General features: G+C 33.7%; 2 protein-coding genes across 2 annotated transcripts; both read left to right on the top strand.

Annotated features, from left to right (window-relative positions):
* The first annotated feature begins 654 nt into the window (after positions 1–654).
* LOC111424133 (tetratricopeptide repeat protein 17) lies at positions 655–11,918 on the top strand. Its single transcript, XM_023057565.2, has 10 exons — positions 655–1,012; positions 1,091–1,683; positions 1,735–2,022; positions 2,078–2,695; positions 2,752–3,004; positions 4,738–5,488; positions 10,428–10,590; positions 10,644–11,039; positions 11,090–11,195; positions 11,257–11,918. The coding sequence occupies exons 1-10, from the start codon at positions 902–904 to the stop codon at positions 11,410–11,412; spliced, it is 3,435 nt and encodes a 1,144-aa protein (XP_022913333.2). The 5' UTR covers positions 655–901; the 3' UTR covers positions 11,413–11,918.
* A 381-nt stretch (positions 11,919–12,299) lies between these two features.
* Positions 12,300–13,341, top strand: LOC111424138 (ferritin heavy chain B-like). Its single transcript, XM_023057570.2, has 3 exons — positions 12,300–12,515; positions 12,612–12,836; positions 12,887–13,341. Exons 1-3 carry the CDS (start codon positions 12,411–12,413, stop codon positions 13,079–13,081), a joined length of 525 nt encoding a protein of 174 aa, XP_022913338.1. The 5' UTR covers positions 12,300–12,410; the 3' UTR covers positions 13,082–13,341.
* The last annotated feature ends 14 nt before the right edge of the window (positions 13,342–13,355 follow it).

Genomic DNA, 13,355 nt, shown 5'->3' with positions numbered 1-13,355 from the left:
TGGACCCCTAACTTGGATATGGACTACAAAAAAGCCACTTAAAACAGCGTACTTGCGTTGGAAAGAACTTCTAGGACACAGACAGGCGAAAAGTATAAAAATTCTGTCGCAAAAGAAAACCAAGTCAGCAAAGGGGACCTAAGGTCACTGTTAGGTTTCCTAACCGGCCATAAAATCAACATACCTCTTCAACATTGGACAAGCTGAGGATCAAACTTCGACGAGTCAGAGACTTTTAAATTCTAATTTCTAATTTTTTGAAAGGTTCACCTGACACTTACTGACATAAAGGAAGAAAACCTTGGAGCAATACTAAGGCCCATTAAGGATTTGTCCTAAATTTTTGGAACCTAAACTTATTGGAAAATTTGAAGACCCATATCTTAAACGTATTTGGGTTGTAGCTTGAATTTGTAAAACAGCCCTGTTATCTTAAGGTTGTTATCCTGAATTCTGAGGTTTGAAAGAAACGACACGTATAATTGGTTGCCTATACAAATACATTAAATATAATTAAAAAAATCCTTTTTTTTTACAATTTGATTGAAATTATCATAACCATTACTGATTCCTGGATAATCCTGATAAATTTCTTTAAACACACATTTATTTTGGATTAATTTATGTTTAAAAAGATAAAATGTTGTATACTCAGCAAAATGATAAAGTTTTGACACATAAGCAACCAAAAACGATAACCACAATAAAAGAAACAGATATGAATTTCCTGTTGGCGTTGTATAAATCGTGTCATAGAATATTAAAAGTCTCAACAACCTGTAGATTTTTATCTCTTTAACATCCCCTATCGGTTAAGAGTAGGAAGGAGAAACGCTTCTGTCACATGCGAGAGTTTAGTGAGAGACTTTCTGTTGACATGCGTGAGACTAAAACATGAAATATGGTGAAAATTAAACTGTGGAAATTTATCTTATTCGCTTTCCAATTCTTTCATAGTTGTCGTTCGTTTAGCCATTGGATCGTCACCGAAAATGGTCGAATTCAAGCCAAGGTAAGTTCCATTAATACCTCCAAAAAAAATTGGAATGAACTTATAGGTTATGTACCCTTATTCTTTTCAAAAAACCAGGTTGAATCCCCGTTTTATCTAAGAAGACCTTACGATTTATTCGCTCTAATAGACCAAGAAACCCGAAAAAATGATATAAACGTCTTATACAAAGATTTAGTTAATCGAAAAACAGTAATCGACATGAAATGGACTGGATTAGAAGGAGCCTCAGATGTTGAAACAAGAGTTTACACACAAGATCCTGATTGTTTAAAAGCGGGAACTTTATTAAGTGAAATTAATTTATACACAACCATTTTCACCAATGGGAGTCATAGGGGATTTAGCATTGAACTTGATAATGATTCAGAAGATGAAATTATTGATGCTGTTCCTGAATGTATGAAATACAGTGATGTTGGATATAGCATGTTTACATATGAGCATTTACAACCTATGATTGATAGAAAAAATTTGAGTATTCCTGCTATACCTGTTGCTGAAGCTGATGCTGAAGTTTCTGTACAATTCGCAGAACAAATTGCTTTAGCTTTAAGAAAAAACTCAACATCTTGGATTCATTATAATTTAGCTGCTATGTATTGGAGAATGGAAGGGGAAGCTTTTCAAGCTATTGAATGTATTCGAAGAGCTTTATTTTATGTTCCTTAGTAAGTTATTGGTTGTGTTACAAAGCAATGATTTAAATTAATAATTTTTAGTCAATATAGAGATATACCATTATTAACATTAGCTGGAATTTTCCATATTACAAAACATTCCAAAGAAGCAGCTTTAATATTACATGCTGCAATTGATCACGCTCCTTATGAACCAATGAATTATTTAGCTTTGGGTCATGTTTATACAATGTTAGCTGATTATAACAGATCAGTTTTGTGTTATGATAACGTTTTAAAATTAAAACCAGATTATCAGGATGTTATAACAGTAAGACATGCTACTTTATGTCGACAAAAATTAGAAAATGGCTTAATGAGCTTACATGAGTAAGATATTTTCGCTTTAAATCAAATAAACAAAAAAAACTTCTTTTTTTTGTAGATCATTACAAGATATTTTAATGGAACTCCACGATTATCACAGTCAACAACAACAATGGTTAAGGTTACAAGAACGTTTAATTTGGGAACAAGCCCCCATTGAAATGCAATTAGTTGGTTATAGTATGGATAAAATTCATGATATGTTTATAAAGAAAGGTCAAAGATGTATTTATCGCACGTCGGAAGATCAAAAATCCACAATAAGTTGTGATTTTATGGACAACCATGTTGCTACAAGTATGCAATTTGATATCATGAATTTTAGAAGACTTCTAAGAAACGTAGAGAATGAAGCGAAAAAAATTAATGATCAAATGGCAAAGAACAAAGCCAATTACCCGCGCGGGGCGTCGAGAAAAGAAAAAGATAAGATACAAAGTAAAAAGGAAGCAGTGAAACATTTGGGTAAAGTAAAAAGTAAGAAAGAAAAACGATCTTCAATGCCCCCTTTAGGAAATCCTGTTTTTCCAACTTCAACATCTACTTTAAATAATTTATACTTTGATGTTACCGGATGGCCTGGAAAAGATGAGTGTCTTAATTGGGACTTGGATATTGATCAAGAAGATAATTTAAACCTCCCAGTATTTTTACCGCCAGAAAATAAAGGATATCAGTAAGAAAATAAACCTAGAAATGAAGTTTTTTTTGTTGGGTTAATGATGATTTTAGGGTTAATAAAATTTTATCAGAATACATAGACATTCCAGAAGAAAAGGACCATGATCTACCATGGTATCCACCAATTTGTAAACACCCAGATATGGAGGAAGACGAGTCTTATTTACCTTCTTCAATAAGAAGAGTTATTGATAAACCTTTAAAATCCCATCCAATTCTTCAACAACAACTTTTAGGTTATATTAACCAAGGAAATGGTGAAGAAGCTGAAATTGGGCAAAGAATTGTTTCTGCTATGAATAAAGTAAATCTATATTACTCTATATACTAATCAGTTTTATAATATGTACAGTATAACCTCACAATAACGACCCCATTTAATTTAATGTTCTATTCCATGTTCATAGATAAACTCGGGGTATTCCCCAAGTTGTCTATACTATGTATAAATTAGTGGTGGAACGGATATTCGGCCAATCCAGCTTATTTTTAAAATGCGGAAGTATTATAATCAGGCAGATAATAATCAAGTTCAACCCCTATAGGACATTTTTCATTCAATACAACTTTATTTATATCATGTTTGTCATTAGCAACCTCATTGTAACAATCCCAATACCATATATAAAATTTCTTGTTGCAGTTTCGTCTAGTTTTCAGAACTGTCGCTGTTATCACTTTCGATTATTAATTAAAGTATCCTCTTTTTAATGCAACATGCCGTTTTGAAAAATCGCTTTTAGTTTTTGAGAAATAAATTTTTGAAATGATCAACAATTTTTTCGAATTTATAATTTTTGCTGATTAAGTTTTAAAAATTCGTATAAAATCCAGTTCTTGGAATATGAGTACGAAAAATTTCCCAAAGTGTTAATAAAAGTGTCTTCTTTCCAATGAATTAACCCGTTTTGAAAAATAACTTTTAGTTTTTGAGAAAACAATATTTGAAGTTTTGATAAAAAAATTGTTGATGTTGCAATTTTCATCAATAATTTGCAAAATTCGCTATAAAATTCATTTCTTGAAGGATCCTTGTGGAAATATCACCAATTATTAATTAAAGTATCCTCTTTTTAATGCAACAAGCCGTTTTGAAAAATCACTTTCAGTTCTTGAGAAATAAATTTTTGAAATGATCGACAATTTTTTCAAATTATGCTATTTTCGCCGATTAAGTTTTAAAAATTTGTATGAAATCTATTTCTTGGAATATGAGTATGAAAATTTCCCAAAGTGTTAATAAAAGTGTCCTCTTTCCAATGAACCAACCCGTTTTGAAAAATAGTTTTTAGTTTTTGAGAAAACAATATTTGAAGTTTTGATAAAATTTTCGATGTTGCAGTTTTCATCGATAACTTACAAAACTCGCTATAAAATTAATTTCTTGAAGGATCCTTGTGAAAATATCATCCATTATTAATTACAGTATCCTCTTTTTAATGCAACAAGCCGTTTTGAAAAATCACTTTCAGTTCTTGAGAAATAAATTTTTGAAATGATCGACCATTTTTTTGAATTTTGCAATTTTCGCCAATTAAGTTGTAAATATTCGTATAAAATCCAGTTCTTGGAAGATGAGTATGAAAATTTCCCAAAGTGTTAACAAGAGTGTCCTCTTTCCAATAAACCAACACGTTTTGAAAAACAATTTTTAGTTTTTGAGAAAACAATGTTTGAAGTTTTGATAAAATTTTCGATGTTGCAATTTTCATCGATAAGTTTCAAAATTCGCTATAAAATTAATTTCTTGAAGGATCCTTGTGGAAATATCACCAATTAATTAAAGTATCCTCTTTTCAGAGTTGCTTCGTTAGTTAAATTAGCATCAAAAAAATTCATTTTGTACCAGAAATTATAACCATAATCGCCGGTTAACCGGATATCCGGCCGAATATCCGGTATCCGGCTTTTCGCAAAATCACTATCCGTTCCATCACTAGCATAAATCATTAAACTTAAATTTAAGGTACAAATTAGTAATTTTTCATATAACATACTTTTCGAGATTTTACTATAATTCATTCTTTTTGTAAATAGAAATCTGGTCCACCATGGGTATTAGCAACTTTAGCAAGTTTATACTGGCGAATACGTTCAAATACAAAGAATGCATTAAGTTGTTTAGATCTACCGTTTGATACAGTCCCCAAAGAACACACGGACGTCATTTTAGTCTCAATGGGTTCGATATTCCATCAACTTGGTTTAATTGAAGACGCAATAAAATTTGCCAGTTTAGCCTTTAAAGTGAATTACGTCGAACCAAGCACAAATTTTTTGTTGGCCTTATTACACTACACAAATAATAACCCAATTCTTGCAATGTATTACATGAAAAATGTATTGAGAGTCGATCCTAACTATTACGAAGGAAAAGCCGAAGTTTTACTGAAAACTTGGGCGTGTAGAGTGAAGTTAGGTGCTTATGAAGATTTGAAACACCCAGTTGAAAAACCGCAAGAGGAAATGTGTAAGAAAGCTGATACAATAAGCGGCGAAGGAGTTATTTGTAGTCCAAATGGGGATCAATGTAAAACAGCGTCGATTCAATGCGTTAGAACGTCGAGTTTGAATGATGTTGAGGCTCATTGTACAAAACACAAAGTTCCCGTTGGGCAATCATTAATTTCTTTGTTAGCTAGTGAAGGTTCGGGCGCTAGTTTACGACCGGATGAACCGGAAATGACTCATTTAGAGAATATTATGAGTCAACCCCAACAAGCTTTTCATATGAGAATTACCTTGGGTGATGAAGCTGCGAGTGTTAATACTTTAGGTGACTTTTATGGTAAGTACAAAAAATTAAACCTTATTTATCTGAGCTTTTGTAACCATTTTAACCAACTCAATACATTGTATCAGATTGTATTATAATTGTTGTCTTTTGTCAAAAACATTGTATCAATTTATTTTTGCCACTTTCAGGCTTATCCTACTATAAACAAACGAGATAATTACAAAATTAAATTGTTAACAAGTTGTCACTGGTAGTCATCATTCTTAATAGTTTCAACGTAATAATTAAAATGATTTCGTCTATTAGGTTTTTTGCATATCAAAACAAATTTTGGATTGTAAATAGTTCCAAAGAAAATAATCTAAATAGGTGTTAAATCTGGATATATTATTGTCCATTTAATATGTTCGCGTCTTACATTAGACATAGAAGGCGGGTAAAGTGGTTGTGAAATAATATGGCGGCAGAGACCTGATACAGGGAAAAGCTAGAAATAAATTAACAAATCGAGGAAGAACCAGGGGAGATAACTTACATGAAATATTGTAATTAACATTTAATCGAATGTTAATTTCATTGAGGAGCGGAAAAGCGGGTGGGGTTACGGAGATGCTTAGAAAAAAGTTCTTAGTGATTTTAAACTGGATTTGTAAAGGGAAAAGATTTATAGATAAGGAGAAATGAGCCAAGGATTTGGACGATCAATTCAGTGGTACAAGGTTGTCTATTAAATGTTTGCGACATATATCATCATCAAGCCTGGGTCTACAGCGTGTTGTGAATCTTGGCCTGTCTTAATAATTCCTTCCAAACTTGTCTCATGAACACGTCCCTGTCGTCCCCAACCTCTGACCTTTAGCTTTCTTAGGTTCTTTTCCACATCGTCCACAAAATGGATCACTTTTTTAACTCCCAACCTATCTTCTACCCACAGGTAGCGGCGATTATAGATAATTCTGGTAGTACTTTTTATGTCTATTCTAGCTACAACGCATCACAACCATATATATATACGTCACATATCTTTTTTCTTCTTCCTTTGTCTTTGAAAACCTCTCTCCATCGTTCAACACGCATAGTCCGTAAATTCTCTTCTGCTGTCATCTTTCATGTCCTCCGTGGTCTCTCTCGCCTTCTTTTCTCTGACGGTTTCCATTCAATCAACATTCTGGTGAGTCTACCATTCTGGATCCTGTTTAGATGCTTTAAATTCTCGCCCCCATCATGCTAGCTAGTTTGTGATTCTTCCTGAGCTACCGTCTTCCTCTTAGGTTGGGCCGAAAATCTTATGGAGTGTCTACCGCTGAATGGAGATTCTGTTGAGAATTTTTAAGCATAGGAGACCGCTACTTCTTCTGCCATTTGGCCTCTATCGGTGAATAGTGTCCCAAGTTGATGATAAGTATGTCGTGTTGCTGCGCTTCTGCTTTTTTAATCATGTACTTCGCTTTATTCTCGTTCACCTTGCTGATTCTTATGGTACTTTTTATCTTCATTCTGGCCACATGGCCAATTCAACTTAATCATATATAAGTCGCATATAGGAAATCTAAAAGGCAGATTGGACAGGTAGTAGAATCGAGAAATAGCGTAGAGGTGGCATCTTTGTTTATGATTCTGTCAAGTCGCTCAAAATTGATTTGGGCGTCTTGCAATGGCTGAATATGTATCCATTCTATACTTCACTTTAGACGTCTTTCTAGACATTCTTGAGTCTCGATCGGGCATTTATCACGGTCGGACGCGTTTCCGAACAGGTTTAGCGCGACGTGTTTGTGCACCGGTTTTTATAGTCCCATTGGAATTTTTCAACAAGTGGTTTTCGATAAACAAGTGCAAACTTATTGCAGTTATAAACATTTTTAAGCCCCTTAATGGCTTCGTTATTCTCGCAATCATCACAGTCGAAGCCAGGAGGAATTCCCAAAAGATTCCCCAATGCCATAACTGCCAACGATATGGGCATACGAAAAATTACTGCTCAATGAGCCCTAGGTGCGTCAAATGCGGTGAAAATCACAACCACACTAATTGCAAAAAACTTCAAGCTAATCCACCAAAGTGTGCCAATTGTGGTCAAGATCATCCAATAAGCTATCGAGGCTGTAAAATTGACATCGAATATCAGAACAAATACCATCGTCAAACAACTTCAGTCCATCCTGCGCAAAGAGCCCAGAGCTCACAAGCAATACCTCAAACAAAGACTAATATCAGGAGCTAGACATCGACAGTAAAAAGCACGCCAGCTCCAGCTCAAGTAGAGAATCGACCAAACCAACAACATTCCTCAGAATCACAGGCACCTCTCCTATCTACCATCCTCTCCTATCTTAAAGATTTCCTTATTTCCCTAATACCACAAATCAAAACATTCGTAATTAACCATTTACTCCCACATTTAATTCACGACTAATCTAACAATTATACATAACCTAACCACCCTGAATTTCAAAGCCAATGGTATTAAAAAACAACGAACTCTTCTTATTGCGTTTTTGGCCCGCTATCAGATTGATGTAGCTTGTATCACGGAAACACACTTAGCTCCAAGTGAGACGTTCCGAATAGCAGGATATAATGTATATAGAGCAGATTGGCCTTCCGCCACAGCTGCCGGTGGGGTAGCGATTATAATTAAAAGACAAATTCTACATCATCAATTTAGCTGTAAAACCACCGCTATTGAAGTAACGGCAATAGTAATCCAAACAAACAACTCAACTCCAGTTAATATCATATCAAACAACCTAACAAAAAACTACTAGAAACTGACATAAGTTTAATGTTGAGTGGCTCTATACCCACCCTACTTATAGGAGATCTTAACAGCAAGAATAAACTCTGGGGATGCAGAGCAGAAAATCCATCGGGACTGAATCTGGAGTTATTAGCAACCAAATACGGTTTTCAAGTGCACTGCCCAATCGATTTTACCTACTTTTCATATAGACGCCACTATCAACCGGATATTTTAGATATAGTAATAACCAAAAATTTTACCATCCAGTTAAATCTGTGTGTAATTAGCGAGTTAAACTCGGATCATTTGCCAGTAATCATCACCCTTGCAAAGCAATCTGAATACAGACCTAAAATTCCTAAGCTGACCAATGGATTCATCAACTGGGCAGAGTTTGGAGACTCACTGAATCAATGATGAATCAATGATACTTCCTATTAGTCAATGAAACACCGATATTCTCGGACGAAGACAAAGCCAACACTTTTGCGGAATAACTAGAAGAATGTTTTCGGCCGTATCATTAATGAGAATATTCGTCACATTACCACAATTCAACAATATAATGAATCCCATCTACTAACTTCAGCAACTACCGAGACCGACAGAATCTCAGTAGAAGAACTAAAGGTAGAAATAGCAATACTAGTCACATCACAGGAATTTTTAATCGCTGTCTGGAAATTGGCTACTTTCGGGTAGTATGGAACCAAGCGCAAATCCTAATGTTCAGAAAGCCAGGCAAAATCAATACGTACCCAGCCAATTATCGCCCAATCAGCCTCCTCTCATCCTTATCCAAGCTATTCGAATGAGTCATCCATCATCGACTACAAGAAGAGTTAAGCCTCCTCAAAATAATCCCAAACATCCAGTACTGATTTAGAGAGGGACACTCCACGGTTCACCAACTGGCATGAGTAGCGGAATATATCAAGGATGGGTTCGAGGCTAAAAAGTTTAGAAGCTCAATCAAACGGGGTTAAGCAACTATTTACTTGCCATTCTGTTCTCCTTCCTGGAGAAGAGAACTTTCTCCGTCACCATCAATGGATACTCCTCCAGCACTCGAAGAATACTTGAAGGCGTCCCACAACGTAGTAGTTTATCCCCTGCTCTGTTCAACATCTTTATGCATGATGACATGTTAATATGGGACAAAATGACATCCTACTTATTGACGTTATTGAGATACTTCAAAGGTCACTGGACAAAATCCAGAAATATTTAACAAAATGGGTCATTCTGCTCAATGCCAGCAAATGCTAGGCCAAGATTTTGCAAATGCGCCGTGGTTCGTAAGAAACGAGGAGCTCCATGAAGACTTAAATGTCACAACTATCAGCGAATTTATTAAAAAACTAACTAAAAAGTTTTTTGATAATATCAGTAAGTGCTCTAGTGCGGTTCAGCATGAAGTTCATCGCCAACAAATCTACACGCGTTTAAAGAGGAAGCTTGCCCAAGACCTAATAGACTAGCATTTCACAGCTCGGAAGTCACATATTCTGTAGTCCATAGTATTTATATGTAATTATTTCTTTTTTTGTATCAACGCAACCACGAAAAACATTGTCATTGTTGGACTGGTTTTTGAAATAAATGAAAAAAAAAAACATTCATGAATACATTTCGACAGCAATTGTAACAGTTCTCAACATCACGACTATTTATAATTAACCATTTCGCACTCGAATTTATGGTCATTATATGGTTGACTCATCATATGAGGGAGTTAGAAAGTGGATGGATTACTGAGATAGATATGGAGTTAAGCAAGATATCGGGCAAAGTTGACATGTGATAAATAGAGTCTGATCAGTTTTGCAGACGTACACCCTTTCAGCAAGCTTTGATTTACGTCACTGAACATTGAAAGTGGAGTGGGGTCCTAAACTGTACGAATCCTGGTGGTAAGGTAAGAAAGGTGATAAGAGTGGGAGTGGAATTAATTGGAAGGAAAGACGAAAGGTTTTGGAATGCGGAGGTGATGACGAAGAACAAGAGGAAGGAACCAACATGTATTACAAAGATGATTATTTAAGTTCATGTAAATACTTAATTGTATACTTTTGTACCCAACAATAAATGATTTATATTCAACAACTTATCTCTTACACCTCATTTATTTATGCTAAAACCAAGTCATTCTTTTTCAACATAAAACATCATGATACATTTTATATTGAAGAAATTCAAAATAAATCTGTTTACAACTAAGATTAGAAAATTAAAACGAAATTTTAGTTTCAGTTTCTTTAACTGATGATCCAGTCCCGGAACCAATGCTTTACGTTTATGATAAATCAGGAAAATATCCGTTATCACATAAAGCCTGTCAACATATCCGAGATGCTGATTGGTTACATTTTACTTCAATGTGGCAAAGTATAGCAGCAAGAAATATTGAGTAAGCTCCAAAAAAGCATTTTTTTCAAATCCTAATCGATTTAATCTTAATAGTATATCTCCTTATTTAAAACCATTACATAAATCAATAAAAGAACACGTAAAACCTCGTTGTTCGAATACGATTCCACCATCTTCAGCGACTTTGGATCATTTAACAGCGATGGTTCTAAGAAATCGTTTACCAAGCGTTCCTGAAACAACGCTTTCTGAATGGTTGGGTTTAATGGCCGGTGATCAACACGCGTCTATTCGTGAATTGGGTACAAAAATTAGTATCGCTTTACAAGAAAATACGACGTCGTGGATTTTAGCGACGGCCGCTGCTCTTTATTGGAGAGTTGTTGGAAATACCGAAGAAGCGATAACGTGTTTACGACACGCTTTAACCTACGTTCCAAGTGATATGAAAGATGTTCCGTTGATTAGCTTAGCAAATATTTTGCACAAGTACTGAAATAAATTCTAATCAAACTTTTATTTGAGACGATTATTTTTAGAGTTGGATTTCATGGTGATGCTTTAGAAGTAGCTTATATAGCTTTGGAAAGTAAACCTGATTTTCCCGTTAATCACTTTACAGCTGGAAATATTCATACTTCTTTGGTAAATATTTTTTTAATTTTAATTTAAATTAAAACTTAAAAAATTTTGTTTTATTTTGTAGGGGGATTTAGAAAAAGCAATATCTTTTTATAGACAAGCTTTAGCTTTGGATGCAAACTTTGAGCCAGCTCGAAATCGACTCCAAGCGATTCTATGTACATTTCTTTTTGATGAAACCGGATCATTACGAGACATAACGGATATTTCAGAGACTTAGACGCTTTTCTTTTTTATAAAAAGGACAATGAATTTTTTTATTCAATCAATTTTCAGTTTTGAATCATTTTAATTTTTCTTTTTTATTACGTTAACTTTTAAATTGTCACCTTAGGTTCAAATCGGATTTATGTGATATAACTTATTTTATTTAAGAGACGCAATAACGTTTTTTTCTTAAAGAATATTTTACCTTTTTTTATACTACATATTTTTGTACTTAAAAAGACCCGGATGTTTTCAATTTAACTTTGAGGAGCCAAAGATTTTTTCATTTATCCAATTATTATTTTATTTTTCAAGTCTTTTATGAGAATTTTAAGTTTAGCGTGACACGTTAATGTCTATTAATGTGACGTTAAAACATCTTTCCTTTCTTTCTGAGTGTTTTCTTGACCAACTCGACTCTGTACCTTCAAGACGTAACATGTCGCAGATTATTAACAATAATTGAAAATGCTATTGAGAAATATATTTTAAATTCGAATAAAAATACTCTGCAATTTTTTTTGTTTATTCGTTTTCCTGTAATAAGTTTTCCTTTATTAATTAACTTTATAATATTAATGAGATGTTTATAAGGGTTAAAACACGATTAGTTTATCATGGATGATTCAAAATGCAACAGGATGTTGATGGGCAAAAATAATCATTCTCGGTTCTTTTCCAAAAATAAACTCTTTGTTTTTGTATTAAATTTATAAATTGAAATTGATTTATAACAATAACACTTTTTATTATTGTTAAAGCGCATTATTAATTCATTCTTGTTTTATTATCATAATCTTGTCCTAGATTCTTTTTGCAATCGCCCAACATATCGTTTTCTATTTATAAACACAAATAACAAACTTGACCAGTCAAAACAACCAACTCATTTGTTGGTATAAAACCGGCGCAGAATCGACACTCGCCGCCAATCTCGTTTCAGACGTTCAAGTAGTTCATTTTCAGCATCCCCCGTTTCAAGTCGCAGTATCCGCAAACAAATTGTTATAAATGGCGCAATCTCAAGTAAGACAAAATTTTCATAGAGATTGCGAAGATGCGATTAATAAGCAAATTAACATCGAATTGTACGCGAGTTATGTCTATATGGCGATGGTAAATATATTCTTTTCTAAAAATAATCAATACTTTAACTCGCTTTGATGACATGTTGTGAAATGCGTACCTACATTTAATTAAAATTTCTTTCAGGCTTATCATTTCGATAGAGATGATGTGGCCTTGAAAGGATTGCATCAATATTTCAAGAAGTGTTCAGACGAAGAAAGAGAACATGCTGAGAAATTTATGGTTTATATGAATCAAAGAGGTGGGAGAATTGTTTTATTGCCTATTTCCCAACCGGAAAAACAAGAGTTTAGTAACGCGTTAGAAGCGATGGGAGCCGCTTTGGAATTAGAAAAACGCGTTAATGATGTAAACAAATTTTTTTCTAATAATATCTTTATAAAACAACTTATTTTCAGGATCTTTTACAACTACATAGTACAGCTTCCGGTCACATGGATGTAAATTTATGCGATTTCTTAGAAACTCATTATTTACAAGAACAAGTTGATGCGATTAAAGAAATTGGGGATCATCTTACTAATTTGAGGAGAGTTGGAGAAGGTTTGGGGGTGTTTATGTTTGATCAGAAATTAAAGGAAAGCCAGGATTAAAAGAAATGGAAAATATATATGTATAGCCTAAGCTTAATGTTAATAATTGTTAACAAAAACTTAGAATAGGTAAGAAATATTGTATTGATAGCATTTTTAAATTAAGATGAAAAATGGGGTGATTTAAAAAAATGACTGATATGGAATGAAACATTATTGCACAAAAAGTCAATAATTTAAATTTTATGAATGTATTTTTCACAGTAGGCTTTATAAAATTAATAATAAAAACTACAACAGTAAAAAGTTTCAAAATATAACCAGATTTTTTATA

Source organism: Onthophagus taurus, chromosome 11 (genome assembly GCF_036711975.1).
Source record: "Onthophagus taurus isolate NC chromosome 11, IU_Otau_3.0, whole genome shotgun sequence".
Taxonomy (NCBI): domain Eukaryota; kingdom Metazoa; phylum Arthropoda; class Insecta; order Coleoptera; family Scarabaeidae; genus Onthophagus; species Onthophagus taurus.
This window is presented reverse-complemented; position numbering and strand designations above follow the sequence as displayed.

What these genes read in the sequence shown, in the direction of transcription:
- LOC111424133 (XM_023057565.2), top strand. Translation starts at nt 902, where the DNA reads ATGGTGAAAATTAAACTGTGGAAATTTATCTTATTCGCTTTCCAATTC. An exon ending in TTGTTTCTGCTATGAATAAA is followed by an intron (nt 3,005 to 4,737) that starts GTAAATCTATAT and finishes TTTTGTAAATAG; the next exon opens with AAATCTGGTCCACCATGGGT. An exon ending in TTAGCAAATATTTTGCACAA is followed by an intron (nt 11,040 to 11,089) that starts GTACTGAAATAA and finishes GATTATTTTTAG; the next exon opens with AGTTGGATTTCATGGTGATG.
- LOC111424138 (XM_023057570.2), top strand. Translation starts at nt 12,411, where the DNA reads ATGGCGCAATCTCAAGTAAGACAAAATTTTCATAGAGATTGCGAAGAT. An exon ending in GTTATGTCTATATGGCGATG is followed by an intron (nt 12,516 to 12,611) that starts GTAAATATATTC and finishes AATTTCTTTCAG; the next exon opens with GCTTATCATTTCGATAGAGA. An exon ending in TAGAAAAACGCGTTAATGAT is followed by an intron (nt 12,837 to 12,886) that starts GTAAACAAATTT and finishes ACTTATTTTCAG; the next exon opens with GATCTTTTACAACTACATAG.